The sequence below is a fragment of the Spermophilus citellus genome, assembly GCF_964194105.1.
Source record: "Spermophilus citellus genome assembly, chromosome: 4".
In the NCBI taxonomy this organism is placed as follows: Eukaryota; Metazoa; Chordata; class Mammalia; order Rodentia; family Sciuridae; genus Spermophilus; species Spermophilus citellus.
This window is the reverse complement of record NC_138185.1, coordinates 192,411,413-192,434,472: the sequence shown is the minus strand read 5'-3', so window position 1 is coordinate 192,434,472 and position 23,060 is coordinate 192,411,413. Positions and strand designations below refer to the sequence as shown.

General features: G+C 44.0%; 2 protein-coding genes across 6 annotated transcripts; both read right to left on the bottom strand.

Moving 5' to 3' along the window:
- Positions 1-715: 715 nt before the first annotated feature.
- On the bottom strand, positions 716-9,353 carry HOMEZ (homeobox and leucine zipper encoding). The gene is made up of 2 exons (XM_081290515.1): positions 8,718-9,353; positions 716-2,318 (listed from the first exon to the last, which is right to left on the bottom strand). The coding sequence occupies exons 1-2, from the start codon at positions 9,034-9,036 to the stop codon at positions 721-723; spliced, it is 1,917 nt and encodes a 638-aa protein (XP_081146641.1). The 5' UTR covers positions 9,037-9,353; the 3' UTR covers positions 716-720.
- Positions 9,354-15,325: 5,972 nt separating this feature from the next.
- On the bottom strand, positions 15,326-21,986 carry PPP1R3E (protein phosphatase 1 regulatory subunit 3E). Of its 5 annotated transcripts, none has more exons than XR_014021363.1 (4): positions 21,203-21,986; positions 20,439-20,899; positions 18,674-18,845; positions 15,326-18,421 (listed from the first exon to the last, which is right to left on the bottom strand). XR_014021363.1 is itself a non-coding variant. In XM_081289110.1 (3 exons), exons 1-2 carry the CDS (start codon positions 21,617-21,619, stop codon positions 20,477-20,479), a joined length of 840 nt encoding a protein of 279 aa, XP_081145236.1. In that variant the 5' UTR covers positions 21,620-21,986; the 3' UTR covers positions 15,327-18,845; positions 20,439-20,476. The 5 variants fall into 5 exon arrangements, 3 of the variants coding, with proteins under 3 accessions (XP_081145236.1, XP_081145237.1, XP_081145238.1); XR_014021364.1 differs by having other exon boundaries at positions 15,327-18,153; XM_081289110.1 differs by having other exon boundaries at positions 15,327-18,845.
- Between the last annotated feature and the right edge of the window lie 1,074 nt (positions 21,987-23,060).

Genomic DNA, 23,060 nt, shown 5'->3' with positions numbered 1-23,060 from the left:
ACAAAGATGTTGTGTCCGCCGAGAACTAAAAAATAAATATTAAAAATTCTCTCTCTCCTCTCTCACTCTCTCTTTAAAAAAAAAAAGGTAGAAGACAAAGCTGTCTCAGTATCAAAAATGAGAACATTTTTACCACCAGTGATTTGGTGATGAAGCAGGTAAAACACAGAGCCATCAAATTGATATAAGAAGAGAGAGTATTTCTGACAAGGCCTGGTACCTATTGAGAATCTTAGCTGCATTATACAGAATTTGTGCTCAGAGAGGAAGGAAACAGTACAAGGCAGCCTTATATTCCAGGGAAAATGGTGGGATTGGTGATTCATTAGAATTATTATTTAAATCAGAATTCTTTACCCCTTCTTTCCAGGCCTCCTATATATGTGTAGCTGAGGTCTATTTTCTGTAGTACACTAAGGGAAAAGAATAGCCTATACAAGAACAGGAGACATTTCCTGACCCAGGTTCTTGGCCTCCTCTACATGTGGCTAGAGTACTGGATTATTTGCTGATCCAATCCCTGATTTTGTGTACTATGATCATCCTCCCTGGTCCACCCTCAACTTACTACAACCCCATCACCCACCCTGAAGAATACAAAAGCTTTTAAATTCTTTGCCACAAGGTAATTTAAAAAATGTAGTTTCTTTGTTTAAAGTTACTAAAATTTGGTTCATCTTTTAGTAACAGATCTTTTCCTTCCCAAAATCCCTCCCTCGCTCAGTCCTGTATGATCACATAATCCTCCTCCTCCTCATCTTCTTCCTCTTCCTCTTCCTCCTCATCTTCCGGCAGTTCCTCTTCTTCCTCTTCCTCTTCTTCATCTAGACAAACTACCACCTCAGCTGGCTCAGGTAATCGAGAGTCAAACCAATCCAGTACCTGCTGGGTGCTAAGTCTTGATGCCTGACTCAGCTGAGGGATATCAATTTCCCTTAGCTGTTGGTGGGCTGCCCAATACTTCTCCAAAGGTCGTATATCCGGTGGGGGCGGGGGAATTGGTAGAGGTGGTGTCTCAGCCCATTCTTTCAAAGAGCGGGTTGACGGTGGTGTAGGAATTGCTGGGTCTTGAAAACTAGGGGCACCAGGTACTGCGTTGTCCCGAAACCATTTTAGTTGCCCATGCTTCAAAGCATAGCGTGTGTCACCAAACCACTGAATGATCTCAGGCCGAGGTAAACCAGTGATCTGTTCCAATTTATGGTAATCCTCACGCCGTGCCCATTGGCACTGTAGAAAAAAGGATTTGAGAATAGCCAGCTGCTCTTTGGTTTTACGCTTAGCCTTTCGTTGGCGTTGCATATCTGGGGAAAGGTAGTCTGTGGAGCCAACCCTACCTGGTACTGAGTTATGCCGTAGCCCTTGAGGCCAGGCTGGCTCCAGATGTGGGGGTAGTGCCTGTTCCTTGGGTGAGAGTGACTGTGGGATACAGCCTAGTGACTGGAGGGGTTTAGAGGTGGCAGTAGCTCCATTAGCCAGTACCCGGAAAGAAGAGGAGGTAGAGGAGGAAGAAGGAGTCATACTAGGTGCTGACTCCTCCTTACAACTACTGGCAAGTAATGAGATTGATGGGGGCTTATCCAGAGCATGTGACTGGTGGACAGCTATGGAGTGGTTCCAGGAAGAAGTACCTACACCATGCGAGTGGTCAGGACCACTGCCTGCCAGTTCCTTAGAGAGGCCACTACTTTGAAGATCCTGCCAAAAATCTGATTGGGAGAATGTTCCACTGTCAGGTGTCAAAAGGGACTCCTTTGCTTTCTGGTGACTCAGTGGTAGTGTTGATATATGAGAGAACTCCTCAGGTTCTACCTTCAATCCTTTTATCTGGGGGGGCTCTCTAAAAGTCAGAGGGCCTATTCCAAGACCAACTTGTTCTGAAGGTGGCACTGGAGAAGGTGGCACCTCCTCTGGTGGCCGCCCTGCATGATGAGTAAAAGAGAGAAGGGATTTGAAGTGGAGTTGGTCCCGATGGTATACCACTCGTGCTCGAGTCTCTTCTATTTCTTCAGATGACCAGCTAATGCCACAGCGGAGGCGCTGGGCCATGAACCAAGTCTTGACTTTCTCCATCTGTAGCCCATAACGTAGGCAGAGAAGGGCAATGTCTGCTAGGCTGGGATAGGGAAAGTAGCTGAAGGTTTGTAGTAGGTGTTCATTGCTGTCTAGCTCACTGGTCTGGGCTGCTTGGGTCCACACAAGCTGTAGCTCCTCAGAAATTGGAGGAAGGCAGATGAGCCCTGCTGGTGAGCTAGTAACACTGCTGGCCTCTTTATTAGGAGGCATGGTGCAGTCTGATTTGTGCCCTTCAGAGACAGCTGTAATAAGAAGAGAAATAGCTCAATCACTGAGGCTCCTCTTTTGGCACATCACTCAATTTCTACCAAACTGTTGGATACCAAACAATTAACTTTCTATCTGCATCATGTTGTATTGCTTTTAAAGTGTTTCAACAATTTCTTGTTAATTTTCAGAACCTTGTAGAGTCAGAGAGCTGTTACAATTCCCATTTTTTTAAAGCCCATAGAATTTAAATTATACCAAGTCACATGACTAGTAAGTGTTGTCACCAAGACAGAAAATCCGTCTATAGAGGTTCAAAAGGAAGAGCTTTTTTTTTTTTTTTTTTTTTTTTTTGGTGCTGGAGATTGAACCCAGGGGTGCTTAACCACACTGAACCACACCTCAGCCCTTCATATTTTTTGAGACAGGGTCTTACTAAGTTGCTTAGAGTCTTGCTAAATTGCTGAGTCTGGCCTGGAACTTGTTATCCTCCAGAATTGCTGGGGTTACAGGTGTGTACCACCAATGCCCCGTGGAAAGGCTAAAAGTTATTCTTAAAAAGCTTTTATCTTTCCAATTCAACTTTGCTTCTGGAAGCTATTCCCCCATCTCTCACCGTCTAAATTCATGGAACAGGTATCACAAAAGGAGACTCAAAAACAAAAGGAACTATTACTCTCCACCTCCTAACAATTTATGATTACCTCTTGAATGTAGAGATAGGTTGGGAAAATAACTGATGACTATCTGTAAGGTGTAAGCATTGTCCTCTGCCCAGCCCCCAGCCATTTCTTTTTCTTTCCCTTCTGGGAGGTGGAGTACCTTCAAGCCCTACACTCAAACCAGAAACCTTTATTATTATTTTCCATCTCAAGTAGGATGATAATATAGAGATCTAGAATAAATGGGGCTCCCTCACCCTGGGTTTAGGTCTTGTGGAAAAGGGAATGTTTCCTTCCCCAAAACAGCCTCTTAACAAAGGTTATCCCCTCCCCCAGCCTTTATCTCTTCCTACAGCTCAGCCTCTCTCCAGGGAGCCTGGAGAACTCCTTCCCATACTGGCAACCCCCTCCAGGTTGGGCAAAAGGCCACCTGCTGTGTGGCCTTTTTCAGTTCAGCTTTCTCCTCAACATCTTGTGGACAGGTTCATTATAAATTGTAGCCAGCTCTTACAAAAAATACCCAGCAGAAGCACTGCTCCCAGGGTTAAGGATGTGGGGACTACAGGGATAGCCCCAACTGTGTTTCATTCCTGAAATACCTGCTCAGGTTATTTCCCAGAAAGTTCTGTTGACAATTTTAATTCATTTCCCTATGTGGACTGAGAGATCCTGTAACAACACATCACCCTTTCCTCTTAGGAGAATCCCATCTGTATTTATAAATATTACTACTATACTACTAATCTGTTAGATTTCTATGTAAATGTTACATGATGAACTGAGAAAATAAATATCAAGTCCAAAAGTTACAACAATGTAATATCAGGGATTTTATTTATTATTACTATTATTTTTGAGGTGCTGGGAATTGAACCCAGAGCTCTTGTGTGTGCTGGGCAAGTGCTCTACCACCAAACAACACCCCCAGGCCCATGGACTTTAAAATTGAAAAAAATTCAGAAGCATTTTTGCACTTGAGGCCATTCCCTTTAATAATTAAATCTAGCAAATCGAATGCCATGCAAATCTTAAAAGCAGTACAGCTTTAATAGTACCTTATGGGGTTAAATGGTGACAGTGTGACATGGTAGGTAAAAACATAAAATCCATTTTGGGGAGAGGGGTTAGGGGTATTGGGAATTGAGCCCAGGCCCTTATGCATGCTAATTATGTGCTCTACCACTGAGCTACACCCCAAGTCCAAGAAAAATGAACTGAGTTTAAATCCCAGTTCTACCACTTTTTCTCTATGTAGAATGAGTTTCTACAATTTCTAAAATTTTAGCTATATGAAATTGATAAAAGTTACTGAAATTGTGAGCCTCGGTTTCCTCATATAAAAAAGGAAAACAATGCTGAATATATGTGAACAGTTAGATATTTTTACCAAGCACCTACTATTGCTAGGCATTATGAATAGAAAGGGGTTAGAGTAACTGTGAAGACCTGGAGAACTGAGGTGTGGCAGTTTTGAGGTTAATTGCCAGCTTCATTACTTCTAGAATGTTGTTTGTCCTTAGGCAAATTATTTAACCACTCCATAAGCCTTATTTTCTCATCAGAAAAAAAGTTATCTACCTGGAAAGTTTTTGACTAAATTAAAAAAAAAAAAATGCCCTTGACATTATGCCTAGAACAAAGTAAAGGCCCAATACAGTTGAGCTTTTTAAAATTACTTCAGCTTCATGGGTGACTCTGATATAAATTAATGCTCCCCTTGGGAAAATGGGGCAAAGACTGTATTCTTTAAAATCATGGTTTTTCAATCTGACTGCAGAATCCAAATTCTAGCTAACAGTGGAGGAAACTACAATTTTAATGATTTTTTTCTTTTTGCAGTCTGAGGATCGAACCTAGGGCCTTAACAGATAGGCAAGCAAGCACTGTACCTATGAGCTACATCCCCAGTCCCTATAATTTTACACTTTTTAATATTTTGGAGTTTGGATACAATTTCAGAGTGTATGGTTTTGTGGTTTTTTTTTTTTTTAATGTATGAAAAATCACAGTTTTGGGGAGAATTGCTTCCAAAATTTGAATCCATTTTGAATGCCATATGAATTGCTCCACCTTTCCCCTTCTAGTTTCATTCTAGACACTGCTTTATGGCCAGGGGCCAACTGCTATTTAGAAATGTGTCCCCCTCCCCCAGAAACACCATCAAATCCAAGCTGGAGAATACTTTATGATGGCAATACTTGACATCTTCTTAACCTCTTTTTTGTCCTTTTCCATCAGGACTCCCAATTCACACTTTAAATATGAAGAAAATATAGCATAAGTCCTAGGAATAAAGCAGTTTAGTCCTTTGTGAGGATGAGAACTGACATGAGAATATGAGACAGTCACAGCTATAATCCTACAAGGAAGCATTTTGCTTTTTTTTTTTTTTTAGTTGTTGATAGGCCTTTATTTGCTTATTTATATGTGGTGCTGGGAATCGAACCCAGTGCCTCACATGTATAAGGCAAATGCTCTACCTCTGAGCTACAACTCCAGCCTCTGCATTTTGCTTTTATTCATGTGGTTTGAATACTTCAGATTCTCATAGCATCAGCTTGATATTTAATGTAACATGCACTCATACAAATAACACATACATCTAGTTTTCATTTACATAAAACTCAAGTTATAGAAGTACTCCTGAAATGAAATGGTGGCTTAAATCAAGGCACAGGTATATGGATGGCAATTCCCTGGAAGAATCTGGCTTTAGACTACAAGGAAACTACCACCAGAGTGGCTCATGAGAATTATAACAAGTTGGGCAGACACTATAGTAATCAAAACCACAATTTAAGCCGGGCACAGTGGCCCATGCCTATAATCCCAGTGGCTCCAGAGACTGAGGCAGAAGGATTGCAAGTTCAAAGCCAACCTCAGCAACAGCAAGGCGCTATGCAACTCTGTGAGACCCTGTCTCTAAATAAGATACAAAATAGGGCTGGGGAATATGGCTCAGTGGTTGAGTACCTGAGGTCAATTCCCAGCACATCCCGCCCCCTCAAAAAAAAAAAAAAAAATTAGACTCTGTAGTATCTATTCTCATGCCTCCATTTTGGATAGAGAAAGGGAAACAAAGCTGGAGAAGGACTCCTAGGGCAGAGGTGTGCTTGTAAGTATCTCTCCTGAATAATCATTACATTTTATTCCTTATTAAATAGACCAGATATACCCTACTAGTATGTTAAGTCACTAATAAAAAATGCAGAAAGCCCTTCTTTTCCCCTTGGGCTTTTTGCATCCCTGAGCAAATGGCAGAGAAAGGGCTGCATTAACTTAAGCTTCAGTGTTCACACAGTCCTAGGAAAAAAGAGGACTTTGGAACTTTCCTGTTGAACATAGGCTTATGGTTAAAGTGGAAGACAGTTAAAGTGGGAAACTAGATATGATCCTGCTGAATTCCCAAAATCTGTATTCAGAGATTTGAAGTACTACCTAAAAATGTATTTTGGTAGTTTTAAGGACTTTTCTCGATACTTATATGCTTCTTAACTTTTTGGATCATAAGAATCAAATAAAAATTACAGATCTTTAGAAAGTTAAAATAACTCCTCCCCCAAAATAAACATTCACATACTCAGGGTTCACTGACAGCCAAGAAGTCAGGTTAAGAATCTCTGCCTTGGGGTTGTGGCTCAGAGGTACAGCGCTTGCCTAACATGCGTGAGGCACTGGATTCAATCCTCAGCACCACGTAAATATAAAATATATTGGGTCCACCTTTAACTAAAAAACAAATATTAAAAAAAAAGAACCTCTGCCTTATGTCTTTCCAACTTTAATAAAAGCAGTGGTGGCAAATGCTTAGAGATAAACAAGCAGCTTGATGTGCATGAACAGGAAAAGATCCACAAGAATTCCACTTGATTTAGAAGGGTCACAGGGTATTCATAGTATCAGCTGGAGAGAGTGAAAAGGGTGTTTAAATGACCTACTGAACTTGTAGGTCATTCAACCAATACCCACAAGTTGTAACTGGGTAGTAGAGGTTAGTAGGCTGCTTTTTAGTGCACCAAAATCATTGATTTCATTCAGTCTGTGCTTGGAACAGCATTGTGACTCCAACAAAACTGTTGCTCAATGTGTGTGTGTGTACATATATACATGAGATAATGTAACTAAACATCACATCATATGATGAAAAATACTACATTAAAAACTGTTCCTATATGGTGCATGCCTGTAATCCTTGCAGTTTGGGAAGCTGAGGCAGGCGGATTGCAAGTTCAAAGCCAGCTTCAGCAAAAGCGAGGCACTAAGCAACTCAGTGAGTCCCTGCCTCTAAATAAAATACAAAATAGGGCTGGGGATGTGGCTCAGTAGTCAGAGTTCAATCCCCAATACCAACAACAACAACAAAAAAGCTGTTCCTATAGCTGGGCATCCATGTGTAATCCCAGCAAATTGGGAAACTGAGGCAGGAGAATCACAAATTTCAGACCAGCCTCAGCAACTTAGGCCCTAAGCAACTCAGTGAGACTCTATGTCAAAATAAAAAATAAAAGGATGTGGTTCAGTGGTTAAGTGCCCCCTAGGTTCAATTCCCAGTACCAAAACAAACAAACAAAAAAACCCTGTCCTATAAATACAAGGAGATAATACAAGGAGAGTATACATTTAAACACTGATGAGTTAGGAGTAGGCAAGACAACTTTAAAAGACTGGATATGAGACAAACATCTCAAAAGTATTCTTCACTTAGATTGCTTCCTAAGTGTCTAATTTCATGTCACTTAAAGAATCCAAAACTGAAAGTCATAGATGATCAAAGTGTTTAGTTCTCATCCCAGACTGCATCCTAGAATTACCTGGGAAAATTAAAAACCAGGCCACTCTTCTCCCTACTCTGATTTAATTACTCCGGGTTGGGGGTCAGGCATCCATATATTATAAAGTTCTCAGGATGCAGCCAGGTTTGAAGAGTCCCTTGTGTAGTTAATACTAAAAAGGTAATTGGGTACTCCAGTCAGCAGACTTAACACAAAAAAGCCTCAGCACTACACCAAAAGGCCTGTGAAACGAATGTACTTTGAATTATAATAATTAAGATATGTATGCATTATTTTTAACTTCCCAACTTTTTCAGTTACTGCCATCTATCTGTCTAATCATATAAAAGGTCTTCAGATGAATGATAAAGGAGGCTCATAGGATAAAAAATGATCTCCTGATTTGGGCCCAAACGGGTCTCAGCTTTAGTCTTCTTTCAGTTTAGAAGTCTCAGACTAGTACGCAACACCAGGAACCTCTGAGGACTCGGACTCTCAAGTTTCCTGGTTGGTTTTCTGACTACAGCTGGGCACGGGAGTAAGAAGGGGCAGCTTCTTCTAAACCTTTCATTTCCAAAGGCCACTGCTCCCCAGAAGTAAATTCAGGTTCTGTACGTGTGTTGAGGTAGTCATGGGGATGGGGTGGGAGGGAAGGCCTGGGAAGGAAACATTTCTCCTATCCTCCATTTCACAAGCTGTCTAGAAGGCTCTGAACTGGGTCAGAGAACAAAAAGTTGCTACACTTGGGATGGTGAGCCCCAGGAGGCAAGCGAATCTCAATCCTTTCCTCTCCAAGGGCGTCCCAACCCAACCTTCCCCTCCTCCCTACACACCCCCTTCTACCCGGTTACAACAGGAGGAATCAAAAAGTCCAGAGAAGAAAGCGGAGAGAATCGGACGACTTCGAACCTACTATTCTCCTCGAGGAGAATGGGGCTCTGAGGGTCGGAGATTGTACACCGGCTAGGAAGGGAAGTCCGAGGGGCTGGGGATCACTCACCGCGGTCCAGCCCGGGCGGCGGCTCCCAGCCTCGCACCACGGGCCGGGTGTGGGTGGGTAAGAGGGGAACAGGGCAGGGAGCCTCCAGATGGGAGTGATGCTGCTGCCCCGTGCGGCCTGCTCCGAGCCCACCCGCGCGGAGGGCCAGGACCTGACTGTCCCCCCCACTACCCCCGCCCCAAGAGCGTCCCTGGCCCTGCCCTCCCTGCTCTAGCGACTTGGAGGCGGGGCGGATGGGTGGGGCGGTGCGAAGGTGGCCAGAGTCCTTATTGGCGGTCGCAGGCAGGCGGGCACCAGCGCAGCGCACTGGGCCGGCCATTGGCTGCGTGGATCTCAGCTGAAGTCTGCAATTGGCTACGTGAACCACTGCGGGTTAGCTATTGGATGTGTGAGGCAGGGAAGATGTCCCCCGGTACCAGAGTGCTGTGAATGGTACCCTCCACCTATCCGCACCGGACCTTCTGAGTACGAGCCACTTTCCTCCCAGAAATGTCCCTTGCTAAACTGGACCACCAGCAACTCCCATTTGTTTCCTCCTGCGGGAAGCCCTCCGCAGATCTTAACATCCCCTTCCCCGGGGTACATGTGAACTGTGCCTTCCTCAGCAGAGAGCCCAACCGCCGCCAGCAGCGTTAGCTGTAGCGAAGTGTGTAAAGCAACAGGGAACTTGTTCTCGAGGTGGATCAGATGTCTTGCCACCCGAAAAAAACGAGCCCAAAGACGGGCCGCTTCCTGGATCAAACTGGCACCAGACAGGTGTTCTCAAGGACGAAGTGCTGGAGCGGTCCCTCTTTGGGACCTACCAAACTCTCAGGCTTCCCTCCCTGTCCTGGTAAAGAAGACCTGGACCTCTGCCTCATATTTGGGTGCCTTGGTTTGCACTATTGAGAGAGGGATGACAATAAAATGAGGTTTTCAATGAGGCATTATCCTTTATAGTATGAAATTCTGGGCCAAAATTTATATATTTAGGATTCACCATCTTCTGACTAAAACGTAGAAGCCATAACTTCAGAAGTGACTCATCTATTCTCATATAGGTCTTTGAAAAAGCCCCATCTTGCCTATTTAGGTCATTTAATAGAAAACTTCAGACTTTGCCCTATATTCTCAGACCTCACAACTTCCCTCTCCTTACGTATCTCCCAAAACCAACCACAAAACTACTTTTCGTTCTTCATTGTTCCACTCAGTCTTAGAGCTCTTTCAGGGTTGCCAGACATCTTAAACTTACCTGCTTCAGCGCTGAGCTTTATTTTTCTATTGCTATCCCCTTCTTTGCCCCTGCCTCCCCAACTCTCCTCATTACATTTGGTAACAATAGCAATTTCTAACAGCCATCCTACTTCCTTCAAACTAATATCTGGCAAAAATATGGGGTAACCAATAGAAAGACATATACACTCATCTTTAAGGCTAGAAATTCTTGATCCCCTGAGGTTTGATTCAGGACTAGTTGTTGAGAGCCGCAGCCAAAGTGGCCACAGCAAACTTCCAGCTGATTGGCTCACGTGGCCCCAGCAAACTTCCAGCTGATTGGCTCACTGCAGCCCCAGCAAACTTCCAGCTGATTGGCTCCTCTGCGGTGAAGCTCATTGGGCTATTTCCCTGCCCTTTCAGACCCCGGAGCTGCTCATTGGGGGACTCTTTTGGCTCCGCCCACACGACCCAGCCAATCGGCCTTAAGAGCGGGAAAAGTGCCTGTTGAGCGGCTTGCAGGAAGTGCCCAAGGTGTGCTTGCTAAAAATAAAGTTCTTTGGTGCTTGATAAGTGGCTCCTGAATTATGCCCAGCCAGACTGCGGCAATTAGTGATATCTAAAAGACTTTCTCCTAAATCACAATTATTTCCGTGATCCATTAGTTCATATGTAATTAAGGGAAAACATTTTAGGTAGCAGCAACTCTGTTACTAGTGGAGAGGTCATTCCCTCATAATCCAAGCATTTTATTAGACTGGATTAACTGGGAAGAATTCATGCTTGTTTGGCTGGAAAGCTAGGCAGAATTGCCTGTGAGAACTAAGCGCCTGACCTGGAGGGTTTGGTAAGTCATTCTGGGCATTGCAGTTCATGGGCCTGGAGTTGTAAAAGACAGACAACTTTGTCAACTTTCTTTTCTCAAGACACATTCTCAAGAGTCAGGAGTGGCAAGAGAGGGAAGAATTCATTATAGGAAGTCACTCCTCTGATCCAGTTCTGAAGCGCAGTCTGAAGCTTCTTTCTTGTGAGTTTCACCCCAATGATTTTTATGCAGGTATTTTTTGTTTTTGTTGTTGTTTTTGTAGTGCAAAAACAACAACATGCATGCTATGCAAGCACTCTTATCACTGAGCAATCTCCCTAGTCCACCCTGTAGATTTAGAAGACTCAGTGCTCTCGAGAGGGTGGTAAAGTGGACAATAGGAAGAGGTCTAGACTCTAATAATTGAACAGAGGATCCCACCTTTAGCAAGACAATAACCCACCCAGCTTTTCCAGGAATTTGTGCTGAAGAATGAGGATTCATGTCATCCTCAATATAGAGATGTTAATGTCCATCTTCCAAGGCACTGGAGGAGACCCAACAATCTGTTAATGAGGCTGTTAGTTTTTGTAAAATTTTAAATATATTTAAACTGTAATTGATTAAGATTGATGTCTCAAAGCCAGGTGTTGTAGTACACACCTGTAATCCCAGAGACTGGGAGGCTGAGGCAGGAGGATTGCAAGTTCTAGGCCAGCCTCAGAAACTTAGTAAGGCTTTAAGCAACTTAGTGAGATCCTGTCTCAAAACAAAAAATAAAAAGAGCTGGGGATGTGGCTCATCAATGGTTATGCACCACTGGGTTCAATCCCTGGTACCAAAAAATAAAGATTGATGTCTCTTTCCTTTCTGACTTCCCCTGCATCACATTTCCCCTTTTGTTAGTTGGCAGTAGAAAAGCCATGGACATTTGGGGATTGGCTAAGGAAGCCGAGTTGGGGATACACTTTGGGTTTAGCTGGTATATAACATGGTTTGTAGTTGCTTTTGTGAATAAATTATCTGCATGTAGGTATAGTACTATAGACTGAACTGTGTACCCACTAAGCTCATGTTAAAGTAGTAACCTCCAGTGCCTCAGAATGTAACTATTTGGACATAAGATCTTTAAAAATAAATTAAGTTAAAATGAAGTCTTTAGGGTAGGTTCTAATACATTATGACTGTTGCCCAGAAGAGGAAATTTAGACATAGAAATGTCTAAATGTCTAATAAATTAAGTATGTGATAGACCCAACCTGATTTTCTTTTAAAATTGGGAGCCATCTCGCCACAAAGCCATGAAAAGCTAATTTTGGCTTTACTATAAATTACTGCAAATTCTGAACCTGCTTGGAATGCCTGCCCGTGCCTTGAACTCACCCATGCCTGGCTCTCTGGCCAGATAGCAGCCTTCTCTGAAACTTTAGTGACATCTCATAAATATTGGCCTTCCTTGGCCAGATAATGACCCTTTCTGAGGCTCTAATGACCCTCATAAATTCTGATGTTGGGGCCAGCAAAAATGTAAACTACCATTTGTGTTATGCTCATCAGAGTTTTGTTATCTGTAACCCCCCTTTGTGTAACTTGCCAGGCTATTAAAGCTGGGCTGCAGGAAAGCTGCAGCTGCTATCTTGTTCCCACGGTTTTGGGTGGGAGAGGCAGCTTGGGTGGGAGAGGCAGCCCGGCCCGTCAAAATAATAAGCTTGCTTTAATTTGATTTTAATTAGAGTCAGTGGTCTTTTCTTGCGTCTTGGTCTAACATATGCACAGAGGAAAGATCACATGAAGATGTATGGAAGAGGGCTATCTTCAAACCAATGCAAGAGGCCTCAGAATAATATCAATACCTTGATGTTGGACTCCTAACCTCCAGAACTGAGGCAACAGATTTCTGTTTAAGCCACTCAGTCTGTGCTGTTTCATTACAGCAGTCCTAGAAAACTAATACATAGCTTCCAAGAATAATATCATCAATTCAAAGACTCAATTAGTCATTGCAAGTTTAAAATACTCCAAAATCTTACATCATATTTCTGAAAGAAATTTCATAGAAATTTTTCCAAGTTTGAAAAAAATCCTGGGCTGGGGATGTGGCTCAAGCGGTAGCGTGCTCACCTGGCATGCGTGCGGCCCGGGTTCGATCCTCAGCACCACATACAAAGATGTTGTGTCCACCAAAAACTAAAAAATAAATATTAAAATTCTCTCTCTTCTCTCAAAAAAAAAAAAAAAAAAAAAAAGAAAGAAAGAAAAAAATCCTAAAGGTTTTTGTAACAGTCATTTATAGCTAGGCATGGTGTTTGTAATCTCAACTACAAGGGAGACTGAGGCAGAAAGATTCAAGTTCGAGGTTCCCTGGGCAATTCAGCAAGACCCTGTTTTCAAAAATAAAAAAAGATCCCAAGATGTAGCTCAATGGTGGAGTGCCCCTGGGTTCAATCCCCAGTGCTGGAAAAAAAATTTAAAAACAACAAAAACCCCACAAAGTGTGAAGATAAAACTTTTCTAAATTTTCAAGAATTTATAAAATGTGATTATGCTAAGAAGACTGAATTTTCTTTTTCCTTTTTTTCCCTTCCCAGTACTGGGGAGTTACCTAGGGGCTTCTGCATGCTAGGCAAATACTGTACCTCTGAGTTACAGCCCCAATCCTTTTTATTTTACTTATTTTTGTGGTATTAGTGATTAAACCTAGGGACACTCTATTACTAATGTGCTACACTCACAGCTCTTTCCCTTTTTTTTGACAGGGCCTTGCTAAATTGTCCAGGATGACCTCGAATTTCCAATCCTCCTGCCTCAGCTTCCCAAGTAGCTGGGATTACAGGCACATGCCACTGCACCTAGTTTCTTTATAGGAAACTTTATATAATAATGATATGAGCTGGGCACATACCTGTAAGTGGCACATACCTGTAATCCCAGTGGCTTGGGAGGCTGAGGCAGAAGGATTTCAAGCCTTAGCAATTTAGCGAGGCCCTAAGCAACTCAATGAGACCCTGTCTCTAAATAAAATACAAATAAGGGTTGGGGATGTGGTTCAGTGTCCCTGGGTTCATTCCCCAGAATCGGATTTTAAAAAAAAAAAAGCTATGAAAAGGCTATTAAAGAGTGTGTATCTCAAAAAAAGAATTATAGAAAAAATTGTATAGGTTTTCCAGGCAGATAATTTTTTGGCAGATTTTTAAAAATTCCAATTTCTTGAGATCTTTTCTCATTTAAAAAATACACAAGTATTTTTTAAATGAGAAATTTGTGATTTTGTATTTACTTTTTCTTAAAAGGGGCTCCAAAAAAATTGTATCCTCAGGCATCCAGAAAACTGAATCTATCCCTGGTACTATCCAAATGGATATGGTGAGTTTCTATCCCAATTAGGGGAACTGTGCTCCAGCATTCTGTATCTTGACGTCTAGAAAATACTAAAGTAACATGTTACAGGAAGCAAGAGGGCTAACTAGACAGAAGTATGAGTATTAAGAATTTGGGGAATGGGCTGGGGTTGTGGCTCAGTGGTAGAGTGCTCGCCTAGTGCGTGAGAGGCCCTGGGTTCAATCCTCAGCACCACATAAAAATAAATAAATGAAAAACAAAGGTATTGTGTACAAATAAAAAAAAAAGAATTTGGGGTAGACTTAGATTAGCAAAGGCTGCATTAAAGTTGTTTGTGAAAGAAAGGGTTCAGACAAATCTATTGCTAAATTAGGATGTCAGACATCTGGAAAAGAGGTCAGGGCCACAGAGCCCCTAGGCAATAAGTTATGGAGAGAACCCCTGAACAGCTCCACACTCACCTCTCCTTGGGTGCCTGCTCCTCATGCTGACTCTTCCCTTCAACATATCTGGTTTCACTTACAATATCCAATAAAGAGTAGGTGCTCTGCAGTGACATCACAACTTGGCCATTATGATGTAATGAGGAGGCATCTGATTATGCTCCAGCTGGTGCTTCCCTATGAGGAACATTGTTGTCTCATTACCTTGTGAGTAACTGGATTCTTCCATCATTCAGGTGATGTGGGAGTCAATCCTGTTAGAACTTGATCTTTTGTGCAAGTACTTTGATATTTATTTTTATCGTTCCATTATGGGTCAGACAGAGGTTCTTGCTTTTCTACATATTTCTCATCCTTTATTTTTGGGTTGCCCTTGATAAGCAAGGGGCTTTAATCTTCCCTTTCAATGTTTAAGGGGCAGAATACAACGCAGATGGCTTCTTAAGGAAGAAGATCCCCAACTCAATAGGAAATAGGGCTTTTCCCAATCTGTTCCCTTTAAATGCACCAGCAGCTGGTGCTGGGTGTCAGCTAGGCCCTGGTGACTTTCTCACCATGCCAAATGGTGTGGGATCCTGTTGGGCTATCTTATACCAGGGCTGCCCAACTCCTCCATATCTCCTTCCCATCCAACTTATACAGAGCCTATTCTCCAGCAGAATAGGAATAGGAATTTTAAGAAATGAAATGACTTTTAAGAAATGAAAGTAATTTGGAGGGGGTTTTCAGGGAGGGAATCTTGCTCTGAATCCCTTGCTATCTCAGTCTAAAACAAAAAATACTTCCAAGTACCTCATATTTTCTTTTCAGATTTCAACTTTATTTCAAATATGAAGTTTTGTACCCAGAAGGAAAGGCAACTGCATGAGGAATTTGAAATAAGGCACAATACTACTGGAATGGGTTTGGGGGAGACTTGAGAGGACCTGGTGAGAACATTAGTTTTTGGGGGATTTGCATAGCAAATTTTCATTCTTTCCCTGGGTTTGCTATTCAATAGGTAGACTATTCAGTCTCAAGGTCAGTGCTCTTTGGCAGTATCTCCAAAAGAATTCCCAAAGTTGGGGAAACAAGAGCCTTTGTTTTTCTTTATGCTTGTAAGAGGAAGGGAATGGAAACTAGTAGGAAAAAAAAAATAAAACATTGTTATCTCTTATGAAAAATCTTGGGGCTGTTCCTCAGTCAGGGTGTGTGTGTGTATGTATGTGTGTGTCTATACACACACACATATACATACACATACATATTATTTTTTGAGACAGGGTTTCACCAAGTTGCTTAGGGCCTTCTCAGTTGTTGAGACTGGTTTTGAACTTGTGATCCTCCTGCCTCAGCATTCCAAGCTGCTAGGATGTGTACCACCACAGGTGTGTGCCACCACACCTAACTCAGCCTGGTAATATAATATAGTCAGGAAGCTGAGTTAAGCCCATTTTCAGTCACACAAATTTTCTGATCCTGATGAGGTCAGTTCTCATCTCTGGACCTATGTGCTCTTCTGTAAAGAAGCCTCAACCTAATGGTTTCTAAGATAAGCCTTTCAGGTCTCTGATGTTATAACCTGTATTAACAAGAACTCCAGAGAAACACAGGAGTTAGAAGCAAGGGAATGTGGAAATTAACTTTCACAACTCTATGAAAAAAGTTGATCAGATAGGGCTTATTATGTAGAGAAGTGATGAACTGCGGCTGGGGATGTGGCTCAAACAGTAGCGCGCTCGCCTGGCATGCGTGCAGCCCAGGTTCGATCCTCAGCACCACATACAAACAAAGATGTTGTGTCCGCCGAAAACTAAAAAATAAATATTAAAATTCTCTCTCTCTCTCTCTCTTTAAAAAAAAAAAAAGAAATCCTGTTTTTAAAAAAAAAAGAGAAGTGATGAACTACAGTCATAAAGAGAAACAAAGGAACAGAAGGAAGGCTATAGGACAAGTGTAGGACAATTTCTGAGTTCTGGATAAGAAAAGGGACACAGTGTTCCTTCCTAGAGGGTTGCTTAAGGATCAACTCCCTGACTTCTCTTGTGGCACTTCCCAGTTCATGGCTACCATGTTATATTCCAAATTGTTCCTGTTCATAAACCATCAGTTTTTAGAGTCTTCACCATAATTGCTTAATGCATAACATATAATAGGGCCCCTGCCCCATGAAAGATTCAAACTTTCCCATGTCACTAGCTAGGGAAAGTCACTGGTTGCAGCAGTCTAGGGTGTACCCTTCTGTGTAAGAAATATGGATGGGACTTGATGGAAAGGGCATATGGCCTAATATTGGTAGCTCAACCCAAGGTAAGGAAAAACCAGGCTATAGGGACATATCCTGGAGCAATACTACATACCAAAAGGACCAGGCATACAAAAGTCTCTCAAGGTATTTGTTTCTTCCCTATTTTACAAGGCTTGGTGGTACTGTTAGTTGTTTAAGTCCATATGAAGCACCCATTATGCATGTGTGCAAGGAAGCTCAGTCCAGGCCCCCATCTTGGGGCAACAATGGGGAAAACTGTCAGCTTATTCCCAAACCCTGCAACAGTTTAATATGGGAAGAACTGGAAGATTCTCATTTTTTTTTTTTTTTCGTTGTGGTGCTGGGGATTGAACCCAGGGCCTTGGTGCATGTGAGGCAAGCACTCTACCGACTGAGTTATATCTCCAGCTCCAGATTCACATGTTATTCTATAAAGCTGAGAACAGAACTAATTCTTTCAGATAAAGAGCTCAAGGGATTAGGATTATCCCTAGTTCCTTTTCTCTGATCAGAGTTGGCATTTTATCCATTTAGTAATACTAGAGATCCCAGTGAGCCCAGGCCCACACCCTAGCTGAGGACCTTTCTAATGGAAACACCAGGGAATTGACCTTCAAGGCTAGTGGAAAAGGAGAGGTGGTGGCACATTAACAAGTATGGAGGATTGGCGACAGCCAATGTACAAGAGAATTTCAATGTACAAAAAGGGTGGAGTATGAACAGGTTTCCAACTTTTCTAGCACACAGACGGATGGGCCCTTGTTGATCCTGCAGATCTGGCATAGGAGATAGCAGCAAATTCCTGGGAGGAACAGATGAAGCCTAGGGCTCTTAATATCTTCTCTAAGTCAGTTCAGGGAAATGGGAAGATGGGAAAGCAGAGCACAATCAGGAATTATGTTTTTTTCTTATTAAGAGATGACATAGCAATATTTTTAATTTTGTCTTTTTTAAAGAATAATAATGCAGGGAACGGGTTGTGGCTCAGTGGTAGAGCACTTGCCTAGCATGCATGAGGCACTGGGTTCATCCCCAGTACCACATAAAAATAAAGAAATAAAATAAAGGTATTGTGTCCATCTACAATTAAAAAAAATAAGAATGCAATATCATGGTTATGTACATGGGCTCTGCAGATTTCTTGGGTTCACAATTCATGTACTAGCTGTTTGTTTTTTTTTTTTTTTTTTGGTACTAGGGATTGAATCCAGGAGCACTTTACCACTGATCTATATCCCCTGTCCTTTTTATTTTAAAACAGGGTCTCATTAAATTTCAGAGGCTAGCCTTGAATGTGCAATCCTCCTGTTTCAGCCTCCTGAGTCACGGGGATTATGGAGTGTGCCGCTGCACCCTACTTAGCTGTGAGATCTTGAACAAGACGAGAGTTTCTCCAGGGCTTATCTTTAATAGAAGAGGAATAATGATAATACTCAGGATTATTTTGAGCATGCACATAAAACAGATTTTAGCAGATAAATGTTAAGAAAATGGGCTATTACTACTGTTAATGTGATATAACGGTAACACATACAAGTCAGGCAAGACATTATTAGACAATGAACCTCAACCCAGACTTCCTGGGTTCTCACTGATGACTAAACCATGCATTGCTTGGTGACTTCCAGTAATTTCTTTCTTCACTTTGCTGGAACTCTGACCTGAGGTTGACCTACAAGATACATGAAATTCTTTTTTTCCCCACTAGATTATGATGATTTGCTTGAGTAAAGATCCAGAGTTCCTTTCTTGCCTCAAAGGATTAAGGCTGTGAACAGTAAAAGCATTTAAACAAATCCCATATTTTATTTTGAATACATGTGTGAGCACATGTACATGTCCCCTTCACTCAGAGTCACAGAATAAGGGGAGACAGAAGTTTTTGAGAAATTAGTAATGAAAAAGGATGTGGGAAGCTGGTTACCTTAAGGCTCCTTGTTCATCTGTAACAACAGGAACTGCTTCTTTCCCCTTTTCTCCCTTTAGAAGACTGTCAAGAAGGAGCCTGAGGGAGGAAGGTGGATCAACCATGGTCTTGGAGAAAAGGAAGTAGACTCTCTACCCCTTCTGGAGGAAGAAGGAATAGCAGAGATCAACTAAGAATGAAGAGGGAAAGGGAGAAAATATAGGTAAATGACCTAGAATAAAAGTAAATACCTTACATGTTCAAAGAAAAAAAAAGTGATGAAAAGGGAGAGGAACAAGAAAAAAAGCAAAGAGGTTAGGTATAGGGTAAGAGGAAAGGAAACTAAGCAACCAGGAAAGAAATAACTCCCATGTTAAGGTTAACCAAGAGAGCCCATTTCACTGGCTCAGAATATGGATAAGATAAGACTGCCATCTTCTGGTGTCATTTGTCAAGTTGCTCTCATTCTTGATGTTTTCCATTCTTTATTCTCAAGAGAGATCCTGGCATTCTTTCCTTTCATTTGGGGGCTCTCAATCATATCCCCAACTCAGATATACCTCCCCAAAGCTGTCTCAGAGCATCCAGGCTGGAAATCTCTGGAGGCAAGAGCAAAAAGCAAGGGGCAGTAGATGTGCCATGGTTGGAAAGACGCTACGGGGTGATTGTGGAATACTTTCTGGGTTCTGAAACATTCTTGCCCAAAACTGGAGGACCCCTCCTCAGCCACAACCATAAGCTCAGGGCTTTGTCTCCTGAACTATAGTAAAAGGTTGAAAAATGTGGCTTCTAATCTATGCTATACAATGCAGATGATAAAATGTCAAACAAAATGGAGCTGTAGAATAACTACATAAACCAAATCCAATTTCCCAAGAAGCAAAGTGGGGCCCAAAGAAGTACAACTTGCTTAAAGTTGTACAGCCAGTCAGTGACTTCTTTTTCTTCTAAACCAGAAGCAACAAATCAGAATAGTGATTTTTTGATTCACTGTTCCTTGACAACAGTCCATAAAGTGCTTAGAGGTTATTAAAAGGTACCCAGAAATATAAGGCTGACATTTTTCTGGAAGCCCCTGAGTAAATCAACACCTTAGGTGCCCCATTATTGGGCTACAAGGACAGGCTTGGGGTTGCTTTTGCCTCGATTATAATCCAGAACTTGCCTGGAGGACGGAGAAAATAGTTCTACCTGTCATCATTCCCCAGCCAATACATGAAAATTTTAGGGAGGAACTGTCGGGTGATAAGGGAATCCTGTCATGCCAGGGTCCAGAAGGAGCAATGGCCAAGTTCCTAGGATTAAGCAAGGCAATTATGGCTGAGATAAAACTAGGATGGGCAAACTGAGGGACCTGAGGTGGCAAAAGCCGAAAAACGGAAATAAACCAGCAATCCGTTGACTTCAAATGGGATGGATTATTTCACACACGTCACACCTCCTCAATCCATAATGCCTCCTCAAATCCAAAGACTTTCCTAACATTTGATGCCTAGGCCTGCAACTCACTCTCTCCCAGTGACCATTCAGCAAAGAGGCTACCATCATCCCCCTTCTTTAGCTTTCTTCTAATCCCTCCAGCGTCCTTTCTGGTTTCCTTTCTCCCTTGCCTTGGGTTCTTTTCACTCACATCCAGCCAGCATTTTCCACCTCGAGTTCCCCAAACCTTGTTGATTTCTCCCACCTTCCTCGCCCTCCCCCACCTGACTGGGACCTCTCCCGGTCAATCTAAGTTTCTCCCACTCCTCCCACCACATTGGTTTTCCCCTGCCCCCCCGGGTGCCTTAGTTTTTTTCTGCCATGGGCTGCGGACGTCTTGTCTTAAATAAAGTGGATCCAGCCCTGGGGCTCCGGGGCTCCGCCACTGCCCGGATGCTCGGGCCCACGCAGAACATAGTCATGGCCGCCGTTGTTGTCCCAGAACTCGCGACCCGTCACACGGTAGCGTAGGGCGAAGAGCAGAGCGCCCCCAATGGGCGGCGCTGGAAGACGGAAAGCGAAACGATCTGCTCGCGGAGGGGGCGGGGCCGGGCCGGCGTAGGCGGCGGGCGCTTCGCGCTGGCTTCTCCAGCCGTCGGCGCTCCAGCGCACGCTAACGCGCTTCTCGTAGGCCAGGTCCAGCACGCGCGCGCTCCCAGCCACGCCCAGTGGGCCCGCCTCGGCGCGTTCCAAGCAGATGCGCTGCGCCTGTAAGCGGGCGGCGAAGCCTGGCTCGCTGGCCGGCTCTAGGGCTGCGCGCGCCTCCTGTGGGGGGTGGAAAAAAGGACAGGGAGGAGGGAGCACGGGGCGGGGAGTGGGAAGAGAAGGAGGCGGGGTCAGAGCGGGACACTGGACCAATCAGGGGCCGACGCGACGTCCGGGACAGCAGAGTGGGGCCCAGCTGAAGAGTGGCCTAGAGTCCTAAGCGAAAGGACCTCAAAAGGGCTAAACAGGCGCAAGCCCATGGTTGGGGATGGGTGGGTGTTCCTTGACAAATCCACTCTCGTACGACCGCCGCGGCCGATAGGGACAGGTCCCAGGGAGTGGGGGCGTGTCCCGGCCGCCTACCTGGAGGCTTCGGGAGCGCGGCTGACAAGGCGCGAAGTGGCGGAGGGCGTCTCTTTGCAGCTGGATCTGCACGTGGCGGGGTACCCGGGGCAGCTCTCCGGGGCGGAAGCGGCGCACCGCGGCCAGCTCCAGCCCCAGCGCGTCAGCGAAACGCACTCTCTTGCGGGTGTCCGGGCTTCGGCTGCGGGGTGCCCGGGCCCCGCCGCCTCCGGCGGGTGCGGAACGGGCCCGGCGACCCCGACTCGGAGCGTGAGCGCGGGATCGGGCCCCCAGACGCGTCCCGCCCTCGGCTGGCTCCTCCTCCGGCTCCTCCTCGAGGCTGGGCCGCTGGCTGCGGTAGTAGGCGCGCTCGGTCAGCGCAGCTATAAAGCTCAGGTTGCGGGGTATGTCGGTGCGGGGGGGCCGCTCGCCGGACATGTTATCACCCGCACCAGCGGGGCTGGTCTGCAGCACCCTGGGGCTGCCTTCCCTTCCTTTTGCCCGCTTGCCCTGCGTCCTCACAGAAGTCACCTGGGCCCACTTCAGAATCCCCTAGCCGTTGCGTACTCTCCTTGCTGTCACCTCCGGGATCCTCCACCTCCCGTTGCTCTGCATGGTCTCCGTAACTACCTTTCCCTCTCTCTGACCGTCAGCTCCCAGGGTTTTGGACTATCACGTCCTTCCTCCTATGAGCTGTGTGCTCTGAGCGTGCGCTCCACAACGCTCACCCTTGGGTTCTGCGGGCCTGAGTCCCGGACCCCGCCCCCGCCCCCAACCCTCTGACAGGTGGCTTGGTATCTGTCTTAACTGCTGCACCAGGGGGCGGGGACTCCATCCTTTTGATCCCAAGTGAAGCCACCTAGCCCCTTAAAAAAATTTTCTCAACCTTTCTGGCACGTAAAGGGTTAATACAGGAACGGAAAGGTAATCTTTCATTATTTTGAAGGTTCAAAACACCCAGAGTGTGACTGTCTTCAGGTCTCACTTTTTTTTTTCTTTTGCCCAGGCGTGGGAGGAGGGTAATAGTGGGTGCAAAGGAGGGAAAATCATGAACACTAGATAGAATTTCAAATAGAGGGTATGACATTGCACTCAAAAGGATTGGTGGTTGAACACGGCCCAGTGGAAAGAGGCTGGAACTGAGCAGTGGGGAAAACCTACAGCCTAATCCCAGGTCTGGGACTGTTTAGCTTTGTGACCTTGAGCAAGACACAACTTCTCTGAACCTCTGTTTTCTCACCTCTGAAAAAGTGGGTTAAAATTCTGATTTTTTAAAATTTGTTTTGATACTAGGGTTTCAACCTAGTATGGAGCCATTCCCCCAGCACTTATTTTTAATTCTGAGACAGGGTCTCATTAAGTTGCTGAGGGCCTTACTAAATTACTGAGGCTGGTCTCAAACTTATGATCCTCCGGGCTGGGGATGTGGCTCAAGCGGTAGCGCGCTCGCCTGGCATGCGTACGCCCGTGTTTGATCCTCAGCACCACATATCAACAAAGATGTGGTGTCCGCCGAGAACTAAAAAAATAATAAATATTAAAAAATTCTCTCTCTCTCCTCTTTCACTCTCTCTTAAAAAAAAAAAAAAAAAAAACTTATGATCCTCCTGTCTCAGCCAAGTCACTAGGATTACAGGCTTACATCACCACACTTAGCTTAGAGTTCTGATCGCTAACCCAACTGTAAAACTCTTTGAGGAGACACACTGTATGATTTATGACCAGTTTAGTACATGGTAAGTCTTCAAAGTATTGAATGAGTGAGCACAGAATAACTCTTGGAGCTGGGACTGTAGGATTCTAGTTCCAGTGGGAGCCCACTGGACTGAAGGTTGTAGGATTGGCTTTTTCTCCTTTTATTCTCCCCTATGTTAGTGAA